Source organism: Trachemys scripta, chromosome 3 (genome assembly GCF_013100865.1).
Source record: "Trachemys scripta elegans isolate TJP31775 chromosome 3, CAS_Tse_1.0, whole genome shotgun sequence".
In the NCBI taxonomy this organism is placed as follows: domain Eukaryota; kingdom Metazoa; phylum Chordata; order Testudines; family Emydidae; genus Trachemys; species Trachemys scripta.
Window position 1 is genome coordinate 110,726,222 of NC_048300.1, and position 26,868 is coordinate 110,753,089.

The window sequence follows — 26,868 nt, forward strand, 5'->3', positions numbered from 1 at the left end:
AAGAACAGGAGTACTTGTGGCACCTTAGAGACTAACAAATTTATTAGAGCATAAGCTTTCGTGGACTATGCATCCGAAGAAGTGGGCTGTAGTCCACGAAAGCTTATGCTCTAATAAATTTGTTAGTCTCTAAGGTGCCACAAGTACTCCTGTTCTTCTTTTTTTAGAGAGATTGAAATTTAACATCCTTGTTGGGAGACCAAAGAAACCTAGCACAATAGCATTTAACTTCAAAAAGGGAAACTACAAAAATGAGCAGGCTAGTTAAACAAATTAAAAGAGTCATAAGAGTTAAATGCCTGCAAGCTACAGGGAAACACTTTAAAAACACCATAAAATGTATCCTTCTCCCCTCCAAGTACCAAAAATGCATGGTAGCTTTGGTTGTGTGACTGCTAATGTATTTACTTAGTAGAGTTCCAAACAGCTGTCTGATGCAATACAGAAAAGCGAGCTAGATTCCTTTTTTTAATTTAAAAAGCCTAAATAATGCAAACAGTAAGGAAGCTTCGCAAAAGTTCACAAAATCAGTTTGGGTTAAATATAAATTCTAATTGAGGCAAAAGAGTCAAAATTAATTATACCCAATTTTCACCAATAACTATTTTTCTTGCATCTAGCACCTTTGCCAACACATATGTTCATCTTTCCAAGTGCAAGAGAAATAGCATACATGAGAATACAGACCTCATATAAAATTATTTTTTTATTTTAAATAGGTGTTTAATTTGATCACCTTTATAGTCACCTTTCTTCTATAAGATGGAAATTTCCAAAGAGATAAGTTGCATGATTTATGACCCAGTACTTAAAATATAAAGATTGCCAAATAGCCTTGTTTGCAAGAAATGATGGGACGTATGTTATAAACTGTCTGAGTTTCTTCTTAATGTTGCTGGTGAATTCACATTAAGTGGCTGGTATGTTTTTGTTAGGACTTTTGTAATCAGCTGTTTTTACAGAATTTGAGGATACACTCCGTAAGGTGATCATAGCATTTTAGGCCCGAAAGGGACTTTGAGAGGTCATCTAATCAGTCCCCTGCACTCATGGCAGGACTAAGTATTATAACAGATACCTGTTGACTCTCTCATATTTTGGGCATGTTACTTAAACTCTGCAAAAAATAAGGTTAATAATACTTGCCTACCTACCTAACTCTGAAGTTCTAGGTCTTTGTTACCCAGGTAATTCCATGTTAACATCCTCAAAAGTGGTCGTTTGTCTTTTTCATTTTGATATTTTCAGGGCATATGGCATAAAACACTGAATATTTTTTAAAAAGCTGCTGGTTTCAGCAGGACTTCCCAGAAAATGACATGAGCCCAGGATGACATAAAACAAATCTTATTGGGCCATATTATCAGAATTGAAGGTAGTTTTCACAACTGATGTGCCTGAAGACCCTCAGGGGAAGGTGCTGCAAAGTGTAGTTACCACCCATCAAAATCAAGGAGAAAGCTGAGACCATCACTTTTTGGAGACAAAAGAAGACATGTTTCAGAACCCCAGGACTAATTACCTCCAGGGAAGGAAGTCATGACATCAATAAACCGGCTACACCAGCCTTTGACCAGTCTCCCAGCAACTGAAAAGCCCTCTACTGTGAAGTACTGTGCCAGCTATAACATCATCTACTTTCTTGACTGCAGTTATAGCTCCTGACCTTTTTTTTTTTTTTTTTCCGACTTTTTCCTTTTGTTTTCATTATCTGGGAGACATCCCAACCTTTTTGTTAGTTTACGATGTGAAGGTATGGATGTGTGTCTGAGTGCCTGTAAAACCCTCACAGGGAAGGTATCAGAAAGAAAGATTCCCTCCTCCCCCGGTTCAAAACAACACTAAATGCTATCTCTTAAAAGATATTTAGTAATGTATATTCCGTATTCCATGTAAGCATCCTAGGAAATTTAAGACTGTCACCTGAAAATTAAGTAAAATTTGTCAAACTTCTGCTACCACAGTGTTCTGCTAAAAGTCGTAATCCTGGCTGGGTGATTGGAAGCAGGAGAGAAAGGGTTAACCACCAGATAAAAGTTTGGAAATCAGCTTAGACATTAAACAATAGTTTGGCTTGAATATTAAAATATCCAACTCCCTCCAAGCCCTGATTTGAGTAACAGCCACCTCCTTAGATTGCCAGTAAGGACTGATTGTTTGTCAGCCCCAGGTACTGTTAACTTTTCTTGGGACACTTTGTGGAATCTACAGAATGATCTTCTTGGGATCCAGAGGAGAGGGATGCCATGGAAAAGAGAGCTATGACCGGGTTTTCTGAGTAGTGGGGGAGAGAGAGAAACACAGCCATTCCCATCCAGGCATGGACTTGAGGGACCACCATTCAGGTCATGGTCTGCCCTATTAACTAATGATAGTAAATCTAAAACACAGAAAATACTTTGTGTAACTATGACTAATAGTAATAGACATATTTATTAGTCTTCACTGGTTGCCTGTCCATAGTATGTAATATGGAAATTTTTAAAAAATTGCTAGAGGAAAACCAGGATCCTTATTTCTGAAGAATTCATTTGCTTCTGCTACTTATTCCCTATCTAAAATGATAATCCCTCAACTGTGATTTCATAATCAGTTTTGATGTCAGAAAAAGTATTAAGACATCAGGTATGGAATTAAATAACAGGAGCAGATGAACTCTTAAAGAAAGATTCAATTTTCATGCTACTATCCTTAATAATAAAATTGGGGGCGGGTAGAGAGAGAGCAAAGAATAGAAAGAAGAGTGAAGCTATATAGGCAGAACAGTCTCTAAACAGATTTTCAAAGTTTTCCACCAGGCATCAACAGGGCTGCAAGTACTATATCAGGTGTGATGGAATGGGTACGGAATTCTTCCTTGTTGTGGTTGTCCTAGTGGAGAAGATAGGGAAAGGGGCTTCATACATCTTCTCCCTTGCCTACCTGGGAAGGGGCTGGGCTAGCACAGCCAGAGGCACTGCAAACCCTAAAAAAGGCATGGCTGAGTGTGGTGGGGCCATGCTCATATCGCCCCTTGTACATCTGCTGGAGGTTGGTGCTGATGGGAGCCCATACTGCACCTCTTTAAAAAAAAAAAAAAAAAAAAAAAAAAGGTGTGAAAACTGCTTCTTACCAAAGGCATGATCCATCCTCAGCTTTCTGCAGGCAGAATGCCCCCAACTAATGCTGGCAGGGTGCCCTGCCGCATCTTCATCTATCATCTCAACTCTGGCTCTGAAAGCCACAAAAAAGGGCCCATATCTTTGTGCTTCTAAACATACTTCAAAAACAAATGTGAAATCTTTAGTCATATTTTCTTGGTTTGGGGCTATTTATTTTTACCCTGCAAATACAGTAACTACGTCTAGATAAAATCCTTAGAATAACCCCCCACCCACTTTTTGACAGGTTTTTGCCATTTAATTATTGCGCTTCCACTGGTGGAAAATATTGGCGTATAGGCATGAGTTATTGCTGTACCTTGCGTGCACGGTTTTAAAAAAAATTAACCTTTAAAACAAACTCAGGTTTTCAAATGAAAGAAATCCAACTAACCTAAATCCCAGGGGGACCTAACAGTGTCACTTTATTGTACTTGTACCCACACTTATCACACGTTTAACTTCAGAGGTCACAAATTGAACTCTGCACAAAAATATTTTTATATATATGTTTATCATTCCCCCCACCACCACCCTCATTTCTCCCTGAAGGAATCAATGTTTTCTTCTCTGTGCCTGAATTAGGGACACTAATACTTGTCCCGTTTGCTCCAGCAGAGGTCCCAGGCACCTAGTAAATATCAGGTGGTGGAGTCCAGCCAGGCAGTTTCTAGGCAATTTCTTCGTCCCCTGGCAGAATGGGCAATTGCTCTTTGAGTCAAATAGTATTTCAGGCTCAAAGAAAAAAGGCAGACAGCATCTGTCCTTTGAACTTGGACAATTGCTTAATGCTGAGATGATATATTCATGTTCTCAGGTTTTTCTGTAGTGCCCATTTGCCCAAAAGCTGGTGGCTCGAGCATTTGAGAATTCTAAGATGTTAATACCATTTGCTAATTTGTGGTATGTGCTGAATAGCATTTGCAGGAAGGGGAAAAATTGGGGCGAAGAGGGAGCCATCCACAAATCCAACACACATGGACAGTAGCAAAATAACAAGAAGCAAAATAAAAGTATATAGAAAATGATTATTAATAAAGAACAATGAGAATGAATGTTCAGAGAAAAAAGCAGTAAAAGAGATCAGCTACAAAAAAAGATTTTAGCAAAGAACTACTGACTCCTTTATGCCTCTCTCTGAATTTATACATAATTCCTGAGTTCCCTGGAAGATTATTCTGATTTTTCTTTTCAGTGCTGTGAGATCCTTAAAAATGTGCAAGGTCACTTTTTGATGGTATTTTGGTAAGCGAGAATGAGTGCTAAAAGACAATAATGCTGAAAGAGCAACTATCATCCTAGTAGCCTTGAGGAATTATAGTAGAATATTACTCCTGCAACCGACTAATTATCTGTGTAAATGGAGAAAGAGTCCAAGGAAAAAGCCAATAAAATGCTGGGCTGTATACGCAGAAGTATCATATCTGGGTGCTGTAATGTACTATAAACAGTACTTTCTATGGGTCTCCCAATGAGAGCTAGACCAGGTTCTATATAGCTTTGTCTGTACTCGGCTTTTCTGCAGAAAATCTCCCACCATTGCTATCACCCATTCAACTCTCTGGGCAGTAGCAGTGGTACTTGGTGCTTGAAGCCTTCAAGGATTGATTTAATCAAGGAAAATTAAAGGCATTAAATAATGATAGCTTAGCTAAACTACGAATAAGGAGTGGATGCATGATTGCAGTTCACAAGTATTTGAAGAGCGTGAACACACAGGGGCGAGATGAAGTGATCCAACCATAACACTAGAGGTAATGGGATGAAACAGAGTTAATTGCTGAATCTCAGGAAACATTCCTTATCAGTGAGCTCCTGTTTAGACTGTGAAACTGCACAGTCTCCATTAGGATGTGGTATAATACCCATCCTGTGAGTCATCCTAAAAGAGAAACACAGAATTTAAGAATGAATATATAGAAAGTAGAGAGCAATCCTGCTTTGGCCAAGGTAAGCATGTTGGAGACATGGGAAAGGGGGAAGATGGATAAACTGACATGTCTTTTCTATCTCTAGGTTCTAGGATGTCATTATAGCAGGTTGCAGCGATACTGGCATGTGGAGGGGATGATTTCATTGTATGTCTGGGGGGGTATCGCCATACCTACTGTTGGCTGTTTCAAATGGAAGTGGGAGGGTTTGTTTATGAATTCTTTCAGCTCCTTTATTTTTTTTCTAGATCCCTGTAATTTAAGTGTCTTCTGCCGCCACTTCTCTCCCCCCACCCAGTCCCCGTCTTGATTCCTGTATGTTTCTTCTCTGTCACCTTGTTCTTTCTGCTCTCTCTTGCAGGGGGTAGCTGGGGCTATGTGCGGGCACAGGGGTAGGTCAGGGTGCAGGCAGGTGGTAGCTAGAGGCTGTGTGTGGGCACAGGGGTAGGTCAGGGTGCAGGCAGGGGGTAGCTAGGGGCTGTGTACGGGCACAGGTAGCTCAGTGTGCAGGCAGGGGGTAGCTAGAGGCTTTGTGCAGGCAGGGGGTAGCTATGGGCTGTGTGCGGGCAGGGGCGTAGCTAGGGAATGCACAGACGGGAGTAGCTCAGGGGGCAGGCAAGGGATAGCTAGGGGCTGTGTGCGGGTAGGGCTCCCCCTGCGGTGGCTGCTCCCAGAGGGCTCTGCTGGCTCCGGAGCCAGGTCCCCCCACCAGGGTGGCTCTTACTGGCTGGGTGAGCAATCAAAGAGAGCTGGGCGCTGAGGAGCAGCCGCAACCCCGGGCACCAGCAGCAGATGGGGGAATGCCACAGCTGCCCACCCCATGGCACCACCAGCCAGAGGAGCAGCTGCCCCGCACTGCCTGGCTCTGGCTTCCCACCTACAATGTGGCCTGAGGGGGGGCTGAGGGAGAGGAGATGGTGTGTGGGGGTGGAGCTGCCCCTGGACTACCCCACTCTGGGTAAGGCAGTGCAGTTTGGGGGGCCAACACCTTGTGCCGCCCCCAACTCTGTCCATGGGCTCAGGGCTTCTGTCCATGGGGAGCGCCGGGGCTCGGGGCTTCAGTCACACATGGCTCCCAGCTGCAGTGGGGGAGGAGAGGCAGACTGGGGCTCCAGGCTTCAGCCTGTGCTGCTCCCAGCTTCAGGGGGTGCTAGCTTCAGCCCCGCGCCGCTTCCAGGGCAGAGCTGCTGACTTCAGCCCCGTGCCATTCCCAGGGCTCCCGGCTTCAGCCCCATGGGGGGTGCCAAGGCTTGGGGCACCTGGTTTCAGCCGTAGGGCCCTGCGGCCCCCCAAAAGGGCTCGTGGCTCCTTGGGGGCTGCAGATCCCCGGTTGAGAACCACTGAGTTAAAGGACAGGGTCATTTGAGAATGTACTTGGTTTTCAGGCAAAACCTTAGCAGAACATCTAAGCCTATTGTAATAGCCTTTTACATCTAATCAAAGTATTTTTTCATTATCAGAGCACTTTATAAAAATTAAAGTAATTAATCTTCTGCACCTCTCTCAGGGAGATAATGGAGGCCTGGTCTACGCTACACTGTTATGTTGATGCAAGGCAGCTTATGTCGACCTACTTGTGCATGTGTCTCCCACCGCTGTGAGCACCCCACTGCTCCAACATACTAACATCACCTTCCCAAGCGGCCTAGAGCCATGGCCAGTGTACTTAAGTCCATGCAGTGCAAGTGTAAACACTGCATTAGTTATGTCAAACCTAACTGTCCTCCAGCATCCCCCACTGACCCACTCTGGTCACCATTTTGAACTGCACTGCCCAGTGGTCAAGCAGGCCAGAAGTCCCTGTCCTCCCTTTAAAGCCCCACAAATTTTTGAAATTCCTTTTCTTGATGGCCTGGCTTGGTGAGCACACCTAGCAGCTCTCCATGGTTAAGTGCAACTGCCCAGCTGATCATGCCAGCTACACACTCCAGACGCACTCCTGCCTGGAGTAGACTGGAGATATTGGATCTCCTGGGCCAATGGGGAGAAGAGTCTGTGCAGGCACAACTCTGATCCAACCAAAGAAATGTGGACATCTATGAGCAGATTACAAAGGGATGCAGAAGAAGGGCTAAGACAGGGACCAGCAGCAGTGCTGGGTGAAAGACAGGGAGCTGCAGAAGGCCAGGGAGGACAAGAAGTGATCCTGTGCTGAGCTTCAGAATAGCAGCCGTGTTAGTCTGTATCCTCAAAAAGAACAGGAGTACTTGTGGCACCTTAGAGACTAACAATTATTAGAGCATAAGCTTTCGTAGCCCACGAAAGCTTATGCTCTAATAAATTTGTTAGTCTCTAAGGTGCCACAAGTACTCCTGTTCTTTTTGTGCTGAGCTGCAGACCTGTTGCTTTTACAAAGAGCTGCATACCATACTCGGTGGAGACACTCCACCCCCACCCCAACAGCACTCTTGATACTTCTGTGAAACCTGATTCACAGGTCCCTGCTGTGAACAGTGAGGAGGAAGAGATTGTGGAGGCGGAAGAGGAGAAGTATGGGGGACAGATGATCAGGGGATCCTGCTGTGCCTCAAGTCAGGACCATTTTTTGACTCCGCTGCAGTCCAGGCTGATGCAGGGGAAGGAACCTGGGGTAAATGTGTAGGTAAATTTTCAGTTACAGGGATGGCACCCCCAAAGCAGCAGGACACATCTTTTGACTTTTCATGACTTTATTCATGCTAGAAGAGGTAGTGGTACAATCAAGAAAGGCAGAGTTGCTATCTACTTTTCAATTCTCCTCTAGAGTTGGGGGGGGAGGGGCAGGGGCAAGCAGAGCAGTTTGTTTATGTACATAGGGATGTCCCTTGAATCTCCTGAGAGATCTCGATGAAACTTTCATGAAGTACTCTGCAGTCCTCTGCCGAAGGTGTCTACGGAGGTCTGCCTTCTTTCTTCCTCTGTGGCAGGACACTTTTCTGTGCCACTCAGTGATACCGGCAGCAGCCATCATTGCAGTACACAAGCTAGCAGCATATGGGCTCGGCCATTTTGGGATGCCAGTGGCTCCTGTGCTCTCTCTGCCTTTGTGACCCTCAGGAGTGAGATATCAGCTAAAATCACCACCACATGTGGAAAATGGGGCCAGTATTCAGTGCCATTGCCCTCAATTATTAGCAGGGGAAGCTCCAGGCACCAGCGCACCAAGCATGTGCCTAGGGTGGCAAGCTGTGGGGGGTGGCCTGCTGGTCACCGTGAGGGTGGCAGTGAGGCTGCCTTCGGCAGCATGCCTGCGGGAGGTCCGCCGGTCCCGCGGCTTCGGCAGTGGGTACACTGAAGGCGCGGGACCGGTGGACCTCCCGCAGGTATGCCACCGAAGGCCGCCTCACCACCGTGCTTGGGGCAGCAAAATACATAGAGCCACCCCTGATAATTAGACTCATACAACCAAGCAATTCCCTCATTTCCCCTACCCTTGGTGGGTCATACTCACCATGGCTAATGCCATGACTGACACCGTGCACAAGCATTCCCAAGCAAAAGTGAGACTGTAGTGCTTAATATTTGAGGGGAGCGACTTCAAAATCTTAAGTTTCACTTTCTGTAGTGAATGCACTGACCATGGTACCTCTGTGTCTTATCTTCAGCAGCTGCCACTGCAGCCTTCACCACCACACAATGCCTGAGCCAGATAAGGAGGAAAAAGAAGAGTACTTGAGATAACATGTTCAGCAAGATCCTGCAAGCCAGTGCTGCATCGGACCATGAGCATGAACACTGCGATCAGCCTGAAGAAGGAAAGAGTGGTGAGGAGACAGGAGTCCCAGCAGGAAAAGGAGAGGGAGATGCACCAGGACACAATGGGGCTTCTCAAGCAATACGCACAGATGCTGCAGACTCTGGTGGACCTGCAGATTCAACAATCCAGTGCTTGCCTCCCTCTGCAGCCCACTGAGAACTCAATATTGGGATCTCTGTATACATTCCACATGGCATCGGGGTCACTGCACTATCCCTACCACTCCACTCCAATCACATCTTCACGTACACTAACCTGTGAAAGCCATGATTGGTGTATGTGTAGCTAAAATGGACATAATGTTCTTTCCCGTTCATAAGTTCTGTTCTCTTAATTTATTAGGGTATTTGTTTTAAAATCAGAGGTTTTTTTGCACTGATTTTGTTACAGAATAAAATTCTATTTGGAGCACAATTCATCTTTATTAGTACACAACATATGCTGCCGAGCGCTCAGCAGTTCTGAAAATAACTAATTACCTCTTACTGCACAATGTCACACAACTAATAGGTTTCAGAGTAGGATCATTCACAAACAAAATTAAGAGGTGCATTGACAATGTTACATTCCTACATGTACAGCAATCACCACACAATTCCTACCAGGCTACAAAAGTGCAAGGCCAAGTAGAGCACACTACAACACACACTACTCTGGCTTGCTATTAAAATGGTCTTTCAAAGCCTTCCTAAACCTTTGAGCTCGTCTCATAGCCCTTGTTCAAATTCAGCCGCTCCACCTCCGCCCTCCACCCTGGTGGAAACATTTCCCCCTTTGCTTTACATACATTATGCCAGACACAGCAGGCAGCGATAACCATTGGGATATTTTTCCCACTGAGTTCCAATGTTGTGAGTAACCAACTCCAGCAACCCTTCAATCAATCAAAAGCACATTCAACGGTCATTCTGCACCTGCTGAGCCAATAGCTGAACTGTTCTTTGGTGCTGTCAAGGTGGCTGGTATATGGCATCATGAGTAGAGGGTAGATTGGGTCCCTCAGGATCACTATTGGCATTTCAGCATTCCCAATGGTAATCTGCCGATTGGGAAATAAAGTCTCTGCTTGTAGTTTTCTGAACAGTCCTGCGTTCTTAAAGATGCAAGTGTCATGCACCTTTCCTGAGCAGCCCGCACTGATATTGGTGAAGCATCCCAGTGATCCACCAATGCTTTCATAACCATAGAAAAGTAGCCAGGATGTGATTAATGGCCCTGCACACTTGCATCACAACAGCCCCCACAGTGGATTTCCTGACACCAAACTGATTCTTGATTGACCAGTAGCAATCTGGCATTGCAAGTATCTACAGTGCGACAGACATTTGCTTCTCCACCGTCTGAGCAGCTCTCATTTTGGTGTTCCTGCACTGGAGGACTGGGGCAAGCTAGGCATTAGGGTGTCCAGATGTCCTAATTTTACAGGGACAGTCCCGAGTTTGGGGGCTTTTTCTTATATATGTACCTATTACTCCTCACCTTCTGTCCCGATTTTTCACACTTGCTATCTGGTCATCCTACTCGGCATACAGATCTAGGAATATGGCCTTGCACATCTGAAAGTTCTGCAGCCACTTCTAGTCATCCCAAACCTGCATTATAGTGCAATCCCACCAGTCAGTGCTTGTTTCTCACCCAGGAGCGGTGCTCCACCACCTGCAGCTGCTCTGTGAACACCACCAACAGCCCTGAATTGGTTCTCGCTCTGTCCAACAGCACTCAATTGGTTCTTGCAGCTCTTCAAATATTCCAGGATTGTGTGCCCTGTGCTTGCAACGCTCATAACAATAGTGCAGAGCTGTGTGTGCCCTGTGCTTGCAATGCTCATAACAATAGTGCAGAGCTGTGCAGGCTCCATGCGTCTGTCAGAGATGGTGGACAGTGAGGAGGACAGAGTAGGTTTGTAGGATTTTGAAAAAAAAAGTGTGAAAATTATAGGATACAGGTATACCCTTATGGGATGGAGACAGTTGCAAACAGGGAAGTTGACCCCAGGCTCCCAGTCATCCTGGCATGACTCGTTTTGGCCCCATTACATAAAAGACAGTGCGCTGGATGGTAGTGAGTTGCACATGGAATTCCTACCCATGGTGTACCGTACTCTCCATTGATACAAGCACTTCTGGTGAGGAAATGCACTGCCAGTACAAGGAGCCAAGTATGCACATGCAGAAATAATGTACCAACTATGGCGGCTGTATGCCAACGTAACTTGTGTAGATATACGTTTGTGGTGTAGACATGGCCTAAGTATGAACCCCATTTTACTGATGAGGAAGCTAAAGCAGGAAGTTAAAGTCTTGTCCACACCAGCCTCCTTCTGGCAAATATTTCCCACTGTTACAATTAGTACAGGTGAAAGCATGAGCACTAGCCTAAACAAGGCTTTTGCAGCTATAGATGTTTAAGCCCACTTTATCGAACTTGCTCAGAGAAGGTGTAACTGAAATGGCATTGAGAATGCCAGTTGCTGCTGCATATTGGATAAAAATTTTAAAAGCACCTAGGCTCTTAAGTCACTTGAATGTCAATAAAATTTAGGTTCCTAGGTGCCCAAGTTTCTTTTGAAAATGGGACTTAGGAGCCTAAGACAAAACCACTTAGGTGCTTTTGAAAATTGTAATCCTTTGTCTACTCTACCATTGGATGGAATGGTAGGAATACTAAAGATTCACTGGTGTGAACAATATTGGGAAATGTTTGTCAAAACCTAAGCGTACAGAAGGTCCCAATCCTGCACTTGTGCATGTGCTTAATTTTAAGTGCCTGAATAGTGCCATCAAGATCAATAGGACAGCTCAGATGCTTGAATTTAAGCAGGGTTAAGTGACTTGCCCAAAAGCATAGAAATGAGAGCCGAGATTGGAACTCAAGATGGCTTTGTCTAATACTGTTTAAGACTCAAAGGTCTCACTTTGCTAAGTGGGCAATTTAGAGAATTTGCTCACTAGCATTCACTCACATCACAGAGAGGAAACTTTTCATGAGACCACACACTGGAACTCAGTTTCATACTGTGTGTTTTTCAGAGACAGCATTACTCCCAGATTACAGGAACCTTGAGGTGGGGAGGCAAAGGGGGAAAAAATACATGAACTAAAGATTAATATTAGAAAATAATAGTTACAGAACAATATGTACCAGAAAAACCTTGGCGTATGGAAGGGGAAACAAACAGGCAATTCTAAATTAAAGATATTTAAAGCATTTTTAAAGCAATTGTAAAAGTTAATCTAAAACTCTGAGTTCAAAGGGACACATGAAAAAAGCATCTTAAGTAAAAGCCTGTTGAAGTGGAGGAAAACATTTACCGGATGAACCAAACCCAACTGTCCCCTACATGCAAATACCTCACAGAACAGGAAAGAAAACAGGCATCAAGAACTGCTTGGTTTGAGGTTGGAGGCTTTAATGCAGTTTAAAAGCCATAGACAATTGACTGCATTGGGAAAGTACAATTTCATTCATTTTCCTATCCATTACACCATAGAGCTAGTAAAGATGTAATGATATAGGGGAGGAGAGCCACTCATGGGCGTCTTACTAATGCAGAAAAGTATCATAGTGCAATTATGTAGGTATCCACAGCTTCTCAGCTTCAAATTACTTTGAACTCAGTCCTTGGGGAGATGTGTAGCATAGCTTTCTTGTGCCCTGGGTTTTTCTCATTCAATATTACTGTTTCATACGCTTGCCAAGTTCACTTTGGATCAATATAAAAAAACTGCAGTCACCATACACCCAGACAGTGCTATCTAGCTCCCACTTCAGCTACAAACTTCAAGTGAAAACCACCACTCATGTAAAGCAGTGCAGCTGAATAGATTGGTCTGGCTTACTCCTGCTGGTGTGTCAGGCCGAAAGGCTCAGATAGAGAAATTTCAGATGGAACAGTCAGGAAATTCTAAAGTTAAAGGTTCCTACGGCTGAGGTAACTTACTGTGTTGCCTCTGAGTGTATTTTATAGTGTACACGTAACAATATGAACAGTAACATATGAAGTTATATAATCAAATACCACCAAAAAAAGAATACCACATTTGTACAACTAGGATGAGTTTGTAATGTTGTACAAAACAGTCATTTCTCAACTTCCTGCCTTTGGGTGCTTAATTTCTTAACCGTAGCTTTGCACGGTCACACAAGAAGGAAGGTCCTCTCATGGATCAGTATCTGGTTGAAAGTCAGGAGCCAAAGGATAGGAATAAATGGTCAGTTTCCTATCAAACTCGTTGTTGTGAAGGCCAAAGTACAACTGGGTTAAAAAAAGAATTAGATAAATTCATAGATGATAGGTCCCTCAGTGGCTATTAGCTAAAATGGTCAGGAACACAACCCCATGCTCTGGGTGTCCCTAAACCTCAAATTGCCAGAAGCTGGGACTAGACAACAGGGGATGGATCTCTTGATACTGCCCTGTTCTGTTCATTCCCTCTGAAGCATCTGGCACCAGTCACTGTCAGAAGGTCTGACTCAGTATGGCCATGCTGATGTCTCTAGCTGGGTGAGATACATGTGAAAAGTAGGGCAGGCTTCTTTTCCCTCTGTGATTAAACACATTTCCTGTTGGTCCAGCCTTCATCTATCATCATTAAGGCTAAGGATATTTTTGTCACGGATACTTTTAGTAAAAGTCATGGACAGGACCCAGGCAATAAAGAAAAAATCAGGGAAGCCTGTGACCTGTCCCTGACTTCTACTAAAAATATCCCTGACAAAATGGGGAGCTCAGCTGCAGGGTCCCCACACCACCTTCAGAGGTTGGGCAGCTGCAGGGGCCACTCTGAGTTCTGGGGGTCCCAACCACCTGTGGGGGCTCAGAGCTCTGGGGTATCCCCAGCACCCGCAGCAGCCAGGACCTTTGAAGGTCCCACGGCGGCTCCAGAACTCCCACTGCCTTTGGCGGCTCAGAACTCTGGGGTACCTCCGCCACCTGTGGTGGCCAGGAGATTCAGGGTATCCCTGCCCCCCACGCTGGCCAGAAGCTGCGGCCCCGCTGCCCGCGGCAGCTTGGAGCTGTGGAGGGTCCCGTCGCCCAGAGTGGCCGGGAGCTGCACGGGAGGCCCCCGCTGCCAGGCACTATGGCCCCACCGCCCACGGTGGCTGGGAGCTCTAGAGGGCCCCTGGCTCCCACGGCCCTGAAGAGCTGCAGGCTTCCCCCACCGCAGCGGGCAGACCCTGCAGCTCCTGGTCAAAAAGACTGAATTCATGGAGGTAGCTGGAAGTTAAAGATTCTGTGACTTCCGCAACCTCTGTGAAAAAATCATAGCCTTAATCATCATTTAGAAAACAGTATATTTGCAGTTCATAGAAGAAGAATAAAGTGACCTCCTGCGGACTGCCAACAAGAGTGCAATATATCAGCCCAATGGTCTGAAAGATTGGGTGATAAAAAGCATTTCAGATTAAGGTGGAAGAAGGGCTGATAGGACTCAAACTCTACAGTCCCCAAATAGCCGGGTGTTTCTGCTAAAGTAATCAGCAGTCGAATAGTTAACAATGTTTGATATTTAAAATATTAGGTTTCAGAGTAGCAGCCGTGTTAGTCTGTATCCGCAAAAAGAACAGAAGTACTTGTGGCACCTTAGAGACTAACAAATTTATTAGAGCATAAGCTTTCGTGGGCTACTGCCCACTTCTTCGGATGCAGAAGTGGGCAGTAGCCTACGAAAGCTTATGCTCTAATAAATTTGTTAGTCTCTAAGGTGCCACAAGTACTTCTGTTCTTTTTAAAATATTAGAATTTTAGGGGTCATGTTTCACTGAGCAGGAGCCATCCCCACCTCTTAAAGCATTTGCTTCAGTTTGTCTGTCTGTAGATTTAGGAAGACATTGCACCAAATTATTTTATACATATTCTGACTCCCTTGCTATGATTTACAGAATCAAAATGTTCTAAGCCTTGGTCTGATGGACAGTACACTGACCATTCTTTATTCATTATATTTGTTATTTAAGTCTTGGTGAGTTTAACTATGTGCATATAAAATATTAGGCTGCCTAACAAATCAGCCAAGAACCCAAGAAACCACCTAGAGTGAAGACGTAATTAGTGTACTGAAAGACCTGCTGTTTGGGGATGTTTACCAAGACATCACAATAGAAGGTGCATGCTTTGAAAGACATCAAGGTGTTAACAGTACGTAAGATGAATTGTTTTTTATATAAAAGCTTACCTATTCATCTTAAAATAATTAGCTTCAAATAATTGTTTGAAATGGACAGTTTCTTTTAAATGTTCGTTGTAATCCTTGATTATTTGCAGGGAATTATGAGGTTGTGAATTAGAAACCTAAATATTATGTGAAAAATGTGCGAAAGAACAGATAACATCAACGTCCAGTATATTGTTAAGGATTTTTAGCACATCAGGATTTTTCAGGAACTATAAAACAGAGAGACTCAGGTTACACAACACACTGATCCTGGATGCAACCTGATGAGAGTCACAGCACACTCACAAAAGCTAGGACTCTAGAAAACTGTCAGCTTAGGAGCTGGGAACAAAGCTTTTCCCAGGACATAAAGCAATCTTCTTGCTTAACTTATACTGTAATTTAAATGAGGGTTCCATCATGTCCCTTTGCCACAGTACTTAAATATGAGTTCCATCACCTCTATTTTTCACAGTATTTAGTCTAACTGCTCATATTGTGCTTGAAAGATGGGGCAAAGAAGCTGGCATAGGCTAGTGTGATCATAGGGTGAGATGCAAGGCCCTGAGGGTGCTCAGTTTGTTTACACAGAGGAATGGAAATTATGCTTCAGTATCTTGTGGGTCAATGTTCTCTAAATCTTACAACATTTAGCATTATTTGTGGTTTTGCCTATCTGAGAAAGAATGAGTGACTGTTATAAGGGTTGCTTATGTTTTAAAACACTAAGAGATTTACATCCAATCTGCTTTTAACAGAAAGCAAATCAGTCAAAACCATATGCAAATTCTTCAGTACATTTATATGTGCATGGAGTTTTTAGTTACATTTATTAATACTCATACCTGCAAATGTAAAAATCCATTCAATGAAGGGAAAACCCTAGCCCTCTCCATAGGCATAAGGTCCCAGTAGGCAGCTGAACTGCTAGGGTTCCATTGTGCGGAGGAGGAGGTGTGCCATGGAGAGACTTTGGCCTTGTCTACACTGCCACTTTACAGTGCTGAAACTTTCTCGCTCAGGGGGGTGAAAACCCCCCCCCTGAGCGCTGAAGTTTCAGTGCTGTAAAGCGCCAGTGTAGACAGTGCACCAGCGGTGGGAGCCACGTTCCCAGGGCTGGTAGATACTCCCCTCGTGGAGGTGGGGTTTTTGTAGCACTGGAGAGCTCTCTCCCAGCGCTGGTGCCGCGGCAACGCTTTAACGTTGCTAGTGAAGACATACCCTTACACAGGGTGTGCACACATCCAGTGCCAGTCCTGCAGGCTCCCAGAATGTTGTCACATAAAGAGATTTGTGGGTGGGGCAGAAAGGCTAAGGATCTGCCTCTTTATGGATCCATCATCCCCTACATAATGAGGGTGCAGGATTGCAGTAGCAGCCACTGAACAGCTCTGCTGCTATACTGCAGCCTTGGGTGGAGGATGATTCCTTCATCTCCAGCCCCATCTAGAAACCTCCGCTACTCCCAGTCCAGCTAGTTGGGCTACATGCTACGGAACAATTTGCCCCACTAGGGCTTGATTTTTAGAGGTGCTGAGTATCTGCAACTTCCAGTGGCAACAATTAAGGATGGTGAGTGCTCAGTACTTCAGAAAGTCAGGTAGTCAAGGAGTGGCATACGAGTGGCAGAATCAAACCTTTTATGGTTAGATCTGCTATAGAAAGCAGGCCTTTTGCAGGGGCAGTTTATGTGGGTTTTGTTTTTTAAATGTACCTCACCTTTTTCAGGTCAAATTATGAGAAGCACTTTATTAAATTATTTCCTCAGCTTCTTATCAGTGTTAAACCTGCTGCCTATTAATTTCATTTGGTGATCCCTAGTTCTTGTATTATGGGAACAAGTAAATAACTTTTCCTTATCTATTTTCTCCACATCACTCATGATTTTATATACCTCTATCATATCCACCCTTAGTCTCCTCTTTTCCAAGCCGAAGAGTCCTAGCCTCTTTAATCTCTCCTCATATGGGACCCTCTCCAAACCCCTAATCATTTTAGTTGCCCTTCTCTGAACCTTTTCTAATGCCAGTATATCTTTTTTGAGATGAGGAGACCACATCTGTATGCAGTATTCAAGATGTGGGCGTACCATCGATTTATATAAGGGCAATAATATATTATCCGTCTTATTCTCTATCCCCTTTTTAATGATTCCTAACATCCTGTTTGCTTTTTTGACCGCCTCTGCACACTGCATGGACATCTTCAGAGAACTATCCACGATGACTCCAAGATCTTTTTCCTGATTAGTTGTAGCTAAATTAGCCCCCATCATATTGTATGTATAGTTGGGGTTATTTTTCCCAATGTGCATTACTTTACATTTATCCACATTAAATTTCATTTGCCATTTTGTTGCCCAATCACTTAGTTTTGTGAGATCTTTTTGAAGTTCTTCACAGTCTGCTTTGGTCTTAACTATCTTGAGCAGTTTAGTATCATCTGCAAACTTTCCTCTCTCCCCCTCCCCCCATGCCAGGAAACGGCTAATTGGGAGGTGCAGGGAGGGGGGGAGGTGCTGATGGAGGGGCTGCTGACGTATTACCGTGGCTCTTTGGCAACATACATTGGTAAATTCTGGCTCCTTCTGAGGCTCAGGTTGGCCACCCCTGTAATAAACTGTACAGTCTTCTCCACAAGGATGTGGTGGCAGCTCCCTAGCCTGGGACATTTCATAATAAACCAATCAAAACACTAGAAAATGTACTATGAGGAACAACTGTGCACTGGGAGAGGTCTTAGGTAAACTAAAAGGAACTTTTCATTTCCACTTTCTGATTCTTTCCTACAGAATCAAAAAGTGCAACAGTTATTCCTTTTTGGTTCTGATACGTCACCTACTGGCCTCTAACAGTAACAACAAGATAACATCATATTCCTTCTTCATATATACTACTCTAAGATTTCTCATTCCCATGTCATATTTGGAACCTCTTCCAAAGATAGAAAATGTCAAAATCAATTCCTTCTAAGAACCATCTCCTCCTCGAAACCAAACAGAAAAGCAACAGTGCCTAGTTAATATGCACCTCCACACCCTTAAGAAGCTGCATTACACTCATCCTAATGTAAGAAGTGGCATTTGTTGAGTCAGTGAAATTGTGCTGACAGAAAACTTAGAGAATTTTTTCACTTCAAGGTCCCAGAAACAAAGGCAAGGTTTTCATCTCAAGGCCAAAAGACCAAAAACATCAAGACACTTGATCACGGGCTTGGATAGACCAAGAGACTACCTACACTTGACCAGAGCTCGGAGAGCCGGGAAGCGATACATATTACATAAATCTATTAAGGGGACTGACATTCAAAGTGCAAGAATGAGAAAGTCACTGTCAGCATTTACAAATTAACATAGGAATGCAGATTTACATGCTTGCAATGAAGATTCATGGAGTCTAAGTAATGATTTATAGTGAGATATAGTGCTCCTCCCCCTTCTCCCCAATAACAATAAATAAAGACGGCTTTATGACCCTGTAAACCATGAAAGGGAGATTATAAAGAGGACAAATTTCTGCCAGACTGACAGACTTGACCTTTCTAGACTCAAAGCACTTGTGATAAAACTTCCATTAAGCCATGTTATATATTATGCATCCACAATAACATTAGCACACAGATGAGGCAAACTGCAGTGCTGTTAATACATCTAATACATTTCTTTCTTTTCCACAGAAGCACAAAGGTGTACTGGAAAAGCATAAACTATTACTGAGAAATAATCTCAGAAGTACCACTCAGAAACCATTAAATGTTAAAGGTCTAAAGTGTAGAGTTAAATTATACGGATATTCCTCAAGTTAGCAGCAACAACCACCAAACAACAACAAAACATACAAATGTACCTAACACTAGATATATGGATAGGCAGAAGAACAAGAGAGAGTGAGGTTATTGGGTTTAGTCAAAGCACTTTAGCCTGTCTAGAGAATACTGGTCAAAACATTTAGACTGAATGAAGTATGGCACGGATGCTCTCCATTAGCCTGCTTGTTAAGGAAGTCCTGTGATACTTCAAATAAGCATGTGAATTGTTTGTAGGATGTGTGTGTACATATTATTGATTGGGCAGAAAGTATCCCCTTATTGGTAGGGCCCTGTGTGTTCTGCCACTGCAGAATTCCCGAATTCACCCCTTCGTACAGAACTGCGCTCCGGGATCTAATTAGCTTTTTAATAAATAAATACATAAATAAATAATGTGTATAGCCCTTATGGTTGTGGAGATTACTTTGAAAATGTTAACAAGCGTAAGGGCATGTCTACACTTAAAACGCTGCAGTGATGCAAATGCACCACTGTAGCACTTCAGTGAAATGCTACTATGCAGATGGAAGAGCTTCTTCTGTTGTAGTTAATACATCTCCCTGAGAAGCGGTAGCTATGTTGACAGGAGAAGCCCTCCCGTCAACATAGCGCTGTCTACTCCGGGGGATAGGTTGTTATAACTGCGTCGCTCAGGGATGTGGATTTTTCACACCCCCGAACGACGTAGTAATACTGATATAAGTTTATAGTGTAGACCTGACCTCAATGATTTGTCTGCTTGAGTTTGTAGAGCTTAAAACAAACTCTGAGAGATGTGAGCTGCCTCTTAGTTCAATTGATTAAATCTGTAACTTTAAGACGATCATTTCAATGTCAACATTGTTATCTACTACCTCATGAAGATCATTTTAGCAGCAACATCTAGCCATTGTGCTTGTCCCACAATCTCAATCTTCCCATGCCTCCCAGCTTCCCCTCCAACAACTTCTACAATCTGAATAGGTAAAAATCTTTGGTATTCTGAAACTGTGAAGGTAGCATAAAATATACGTAATTTAGTATGAGGATTAATAATACAGGGACTACTGTATGGATTATATTAGTCATTTTTATATTTAATCTGATAACAAAGCTCAATTTTCAAATGTATCTGAAGCTGCCCAAAGTTTTCCCCAGAGTGCTGCAGAATCCAGAGATCCTGAATTTGGGTGCGGCAGATAAACAGCTTTTCAAGTCACTTTTCAAGCACACCAGTCCATTTTAAACATCTCATCACATATGAGACAAATTTTGTTAATATAAATTCAATCGCTGCATTCTCAGGTTTCTCAGATTGAGATGCTAAAAGCTCTCCTTATAAAAGCTCAGGGGGCACATTTTTTGCTGGAAAGAACCAACGTGCAAAAACACTCTTAAGAGAAAATGATGGCAGGGAATGTGACAACAGAAGAGCCTTGAAGGAATACAGGGAGAGCGGAGGGGAGCATCATGATGTTTACATTCCTAGCAACTTCATTTTTGTGTTTGTCATGTTTTTCCAAGAAAGTTCCAATAGTTCCTCAATGTTTCACAAAAACTCTGAAACACTAAAACAAATTCCAGCCATTTCACAAAACTCAGAACTTCTACAGATTGTCATTCTCTATTAAAAATGCTCTTTTAAAGAAAGGGTTAAGATTTCAGCTAAATCATTTTAAATAGAAACACTTTTAATAACCACAGTATTTACTTTGGTATCTTTCAATTATTTGTCAGTTATAAATACTTGCAAAAAGGTTTGCCAGAACAACTAAACAAACAGATTTATTCTTCAATCCAAACACTTCAGTGTTCTTATACTAAAGATACTATTGCAAATATAGTACATTGTTGATCTGAGGCAGTACTCAAGATAAACTGAAGTACAATTTTTTTTAAACTTCTAAATTGTTGACCTCTTTGGGTCCAGCTCTGCCAACGCTTTACACACAAGGAATTTTGTTCAAGTGAGTGAAGTTACCAACAAGCAAAGGAGTTTACAGGATAGAGTCTTTAAAAAAAAAGAAAGTCACAAATTACCACAGAAGAGCTTTGGTTAATGTACAACAGAGATTCTAAAACTGTTGACTAATCTGCACATGCTGCTCACAAGACGCTAGCTCCTTTTTGGTTTCTGATTCTTTTATTACAATGCAGGATATTCAGAGTGAAGTGGGTTTTCATGAATGTGCAGGGCACAAATTGTAACAATATAGCATGTAACACAAAAGGGTCATGTCTTTATGATGTAAAATGTACAATATTCTTTTTTTTTTTTAGAGACAGCTTTGTGACAGCAAGTCCTCACAAAACAGGATTGCTGTGATGCCATATACTGGCAACATAAATTAACCTTTAGTTAATGGTTACCTTTTCTATCAAATTCCCAGTACAACATTTGGAAGACAAAATATATTATCATAAATCATATCTGAAATATATTTGTCCTGCGACTACAGGGATGTTAACAGGCCACTTCACCTTGAACGGCCCCTTAGAATATGTGCTACTTACACTAAACTATCTGTTCGATCTTATATTTAGCTGTGACACTCTTAGAACCTTTCCCAGACCTGAGGAAGAGCTCTGTGTATCTCGAAAGCTTCTCTCTCTCACCAACAGAAGTTAGTCCAATAAAAGATATTACCTCGCCCACCTTGTCTCTGAAATGATTTAGGTAGGGTGATCATACATCCTGTTTTGACCTGGACAGTCCCCTTTTTAACCTCTGTCCCAGACGTCATGACTTTTTTCGCAACAATGGGCATTTGTTTCATTTGCTCTTGCCCTAAGGGGGTGCAGAGGAACGTTTGGGCAATAGCAAATGGGATAAATGCCAAGTTTTGCCAAAAGAGTTGTGACATCCGTGACTTCAGCTTGGGAGAGCAACAACACCAGGTGGTTCAGGCCAGCCCAGTGCAGTGGGGCTCAGGCAAGTGGCAACGCCAGGCGACGCGGTGCTGGCCCGAGCTGCCTGGCATTGCCGCTTACCCAGTGTCCCGTTTTCAGTTTAGGGAAATATGGTCACCCTAGATTCAGGGCATGTAACAAAATGTAATCCAGACCAACAGACTGGATGCTACATATAGACTCTGATCTTGCAAACACTTAGACACGAGTTAAATTTTATTTCAATAGGATTATTCACATGTGTAAAATTAATAAGTGATTGTGAGACCATGGACAATTTTTTTAAATCATTTATCAATGTCTCAGTGCCATATCTTCTCGAGACTGCGGGTGGATTGTTTTTAACACTTATTTCACAGCACCGCAAATAGAACAGGATATAAATTTAAAAGCAACACACTTCTAGATTGCTATATATTCTGTTGTCAGTATGCAAAAAAACAAACTGAAAAACAATATTGAATATACACCATCCATTTAAAAAATACAAACCACATGTCTAAAAATGTTTAAGCCTATTATATAGTTACAAACACCACCTAATATTTCCACAACTGAAAACAAAGAAAATTATTTCTATCTTTTCATTTGTTTACTTCATGATACTGACAGTACATTGTCTACAGTCAGTTTCCCCTGTTTGAATAATAAGAAACCAGTGACTGAAACACCACAAAAGTTGGCAGAAGGGAACTAGGCTATGTCTGCATTATGAACTAGGGGTGTGGTTTCCCTGCTCACGTGACAGCTCTCATCGAGCAAACTCAACTATACATAGCAGTGCAACAGTCGTAGCAGTGGTTGGTATGTAGTCAGCACGGCTCAGCCGTGCCTCCACCCGTGCTACTGTGGCTACACTACTACTTATACTCATGCTATCTCAATGACAGCTAGAGTGAATATCCATAAGTGAGCAGGGGAACCACACCCCTAGCTCATAGTGCAGACATAGCCTTGGGGGCAAGTGTAGTACCTGAAACTATTTTAACTAATTTTTAGATGTTATAAGATTTCAAGTTGACTATCCCTTTAAGGAATACCTAAGTCAATCACATGAGAAAAAGATATTAAGAACTACCAAAACAATACTGTATCAAAATACTGTAGTGCTAACATCACTCACCAGTATTATAGTATCTTTTCAGCTCTGTGCGCCTGATATCTTTTAGTTGATTATATTTTTTCTTTTTCTTCTCTTCTTCAGTGATACACTCCTCCTTTTCCTCAGCAAGTTTGCAGTTGTCTTCAGAATTGATTTGCTCCAAAATGACCTTACTGCTATCATCCTTCCCAACCTGAGTTCTGGAAGCAGTGGTTCCACGAGAATTAGAAATGACTGTCTCAGCATTTTGTTTGGCTTGCTTTTTCTTTTTCAACCTAGATAAAATATAAATTACAAAAAAATGAGAGTGAGATGTGGTCTCTTACTGTGAACTGATTAACTGAGTTGGCCAATCTTGTTTCTGCAAATGAATTTATTATATGGTGACTCACTACAATCTCTCTCTCTCTCACACACACAAACACACACACACACACCCTTCACAAAACAGCATACTCTTTTCTCTACACCACGGGTAAGCAACCTATGGCACGCGTGCCGAAGGAGGCACACAAGCTGATTTTCAGTGGCACTCACACTGCCCGGGTCCTGGCCCCCGGTCCAGGGGGCTCTGCATTTTAATTTAATTTTAAATAGGGTGACCACACAGCAAATGTGAAAAATCAGGAGAGGGGGTGGGTGGTAATAGAAGCCTATATAAGAAAAAGTCCCCAAAATCAGGACTGTTCCTATAAAATCGGGACATCTGGTCACCCTAATTTTAAATGAAGCTTCTTAAACATTTTAAAAACCTTATTTACTTTACATACAACAACAGTTTAGTTATATATTATGTTAAAATGTATTACTGGCACGCGAAGCCTTAAATTAGAGTGAATAAATGAAGATTCGGCACATCACTTCTGAAAGGTTGCCGACCCCTGCTACACAGTTAAAGGAGTGGGGGGAAAACAAAGCATGGAGTAATGTTTTCTAGATGAGACATGGGATAAAATCAAAACTATTCCAGGTCTAACTGTATTATAACACAACAGCTAAAGTTATAATTTCACAGTTGACTGCCACTGCTTTATGAGCTAGCTTGTTTTGATATAAACTTGTTATTTATTTACATTTTGTTCAAGGTTATTTATCAGCAGCCACTCATATTCTGTTCTATAAAGGTTGTTACACCACCCTCCCCACCATAGTTTCTGAATGCCTATTGCATTAAGCAACATAACTACAGTACTGTCGGACTGTTCATATAGGGCAATGTTCTCAAGCTGTCAAATTTTCTACAAGAGAAATCTTAATGCCCAGCAAGCAGGTGCTTGGGGTGGCATGTCGGGCTGTTCGGCAGCAATTCGGCGGCGGGTCCCTCTCGGAGGGAGGCACCTGCCGCTGAATTCCCGCCGAAGAAGAAAGCGACGCAGTGGAGCTGCCGCTGGAGTGCCGCTGATCGCAACTGTCTTTTTTTTTTTTTTTTTCCTGCAGCTTGGGGCGGCAAAACCCTGGAGCCGGTCCTGGGCAGGTGTCACAACTGCTGTTCCAGTCACCATCTTTGGCACTCAATTTCAGTAAGAACAGCACTTAACTGAGAGATCATCACAAAGATTATTAATGGTAATGTAATCCTTACAACAACCCTCTGTTACCACTCGTTTACAAATCACTGACACAAACTGTATGAACAGAAAAACAACTAACCTCAATGATCCTTCCCTCTAGTGCATTAACAGCTTTTCAGTTACAGGGATACTAAGGAGGATGCTATATGTTTTTCTCTGCGGCTGATAACAGTCATTATGTATGTGCACTGAGAGAAGATAGCCATAAAACTACAACTATTAAGGATCCATTACAGTTATGAAAATGTTTCATGAGCGTGCACAAATGGAATAGGATGGGAAGGGAAAACTCAACATACATACAAAGTATCAGGGGATAGCCGTGTTAGTCTGTATTCACAAAAACAACAAGGAGTCCGGTGGCACCTTAAAGACTAACAGATTTATTTGGGCATAAGCTTTCCTGGGTAAAAAACCTCACTTCTTCAGATGCATGGAGTAAAAGTTACAGATGCAGCCATTATATAATGACAAGATCTAAATCTGGTGCAACAGCAGCAGTACATTATGATCAGATTGCAGATATATGGCTATACTCAGTCCTTGGGTAAACTTGTGCAAAGCTACTGTCTATGCTGAAATTGCAACCTCTTACATCATGGTTGATCTTGGCTCCAGACTCTTAGTGACTTGCATTTTCTGCTCTGGAGGAGGTGATGACCTTTATCTGTGTGTGTGTAAGATTGCATCACTTTTAGAGAGAGACCTGAATCATCTGGTTCAGTAAAAAGTAAAACTAACAACAGCCTACTAATGGCCCATCTACAATTCAAACCCATCAGGGTCTTAGTTTTCAGATTCCCAGTTTATTTATTTTTATCAAAACCAGATGAGCAAGTTTTGAACTGCGTATGTGCAGTCTCAAAACTAAGAAAACGGTAATGGAAAATTACAGAAGATTCCTCACATACACCCACCAACTAACTTTAAGAAAAACCCTCAACATGTACACGGATCCTCAGAAACACAGTTTCATATAAAGGACACTATAAACAGATGCCTCCAATTAATACCTTTGCTTATAATATTCTTCTGTCCTTATTTAGATAAATAGTAGTTATTAAAAAGAAAAAGACATAAACCAAAGATTATCAGGCCTGTTCTACGAGCGGTAGCAATGGCGAAAGCAGTAGCATGAATACAGGGTTGATGTGTTTTTTTACCACCACATCTAACGCTGAGTCCTGAGCTCTGTACTTTAAGTGCATGATTCGTACCAGTCTGGCACATAACTTCCTTTGCAAATGCGATAGTTTAAGAAAAACACCGTAAGATTAAAAATAATGGCCAAAATTTCCAAAAATGACGTGTCTTCTTAATGAATGCGGAGCGTGCCAAGCCAATTTGCGGCAGCCTCATCAGCGAAGCATAGAGCCTTCAGACCACCATCAAATCTGGGCAGAAGGCAGTGATTTGGGGTGAGTCACATTTTGAATTCCCAATCTGTGACACCTTAGAGGGGCTTGCTTTTCAGACAGTGCTGAAAAGCAGAGCCTTTTAAGGTGCCTCAAGTTTGGCATCCAAAAACTGAGGCATTACAAATCATGAGTCACTTTTGAAAATCCTGGTCTATATTTAAAAAAAAAAAAAAAAATCCCTTTGCCTGGGCTAGCGACACCACCTAGCATTATAAACAACAGATTATTAAAAAACCTCTCACTTTCTTTTTTCTCTCTATGATTTTGTTTACTATTTGCATTTCTCTCAGCCTGGCCAATGAAAAACGCTATATAAGTGCTATGTATTATTATTATGCACTAGCACAATGCAGCAGAATGTGGTTGCAACTCTCACCGTTACAGGCCTAGCTTCACTTTTGACCCCTCTCTAGTCCCTTTGGGTATGTCTACACAGCAACTAGACAGGCATGGCTGGCCCATGCCAGCCAACTCGGGCAGGGCAGTTTCACTACTGTGTAGACTTCTGGGATGGACCCTGAGTTCGGGGATCCTTCCCCCCTCACAAGGTCTTAGAGCCCAGGTTTCGGCCCAAGCTAGGGTTACCATGCGTCCGGTTTTTCCCGGACATGTCCGGCTTTTCGGCAATCAAACCCCCGTCCGGGGGGAATTGCCAAAAAGCCGAACATGTCCGGGAAAAATACCAGCCGGGCACTTCCTCTCCCGCGGCTACTCTGCTCCTCCCCTGACTCAGACTTCGGCTCTGTTTAAGAGCCAAGCTGCCCGAGCCAGCGCTACCGGCTTCGAGCAGCCCCCTTGCCTCCGGACCCCGAGCCGCCGGCCGGGCACTTCTCCTCCCCGGCTCCAGCTGCTCTGCTCCGGCGGCGCAGGGTCTGGAGGCAAGGGGGCCGCCCGAAGCCGGTAGCGCTTGGGCAGCTTGGCTCTTAAACAGAGCCGAAAAGTCAGGGGAGGAGCAGAGCAGCTGGAGCCCGGGAAGGGAAGTGCCCGGCCGGCGGCTCGGGGTCCGGAGGCATGGGAGCTGCCCGAGCCAGCGCTACCGGCTTCGGGCAGCCCCCTTGCCTCCGGACCCCGAGCCGCCGGCCGGGCACTTCTCCTCCCCGGCTCCAGCTGCTCTGCTCC

At 43.2% G+C, this 26,868-nt stretch overlaps 1 protein-coding gene across 4 annotated transcripts in view; it reads right to left on the minus strand.

Moving 5' to 3' along the window:
• NCOA7 (nuclear receptor coactivator 7) overlaps positions 1 to 26,868 on the minus strand; it is a 132,302-nt gene that overhangs the window by 42,476 nt on the left and 62,958 nt on the right. For all 4 annotated transcript variants that reach the window (XM_034765736.1, XM_034765731.1, XM_034765733.1 and 1 more), the window contains one exon: positions 22,782 to 23,035. In XM_034765736.1, the coding sequence (XP_034621627.1) occupies positions 22,782 to 23,035 (254 nt within the window). The remainder of the gene's footprint in view (positions 1 to 22,781; positions 23,036 to 26,868) is intronic.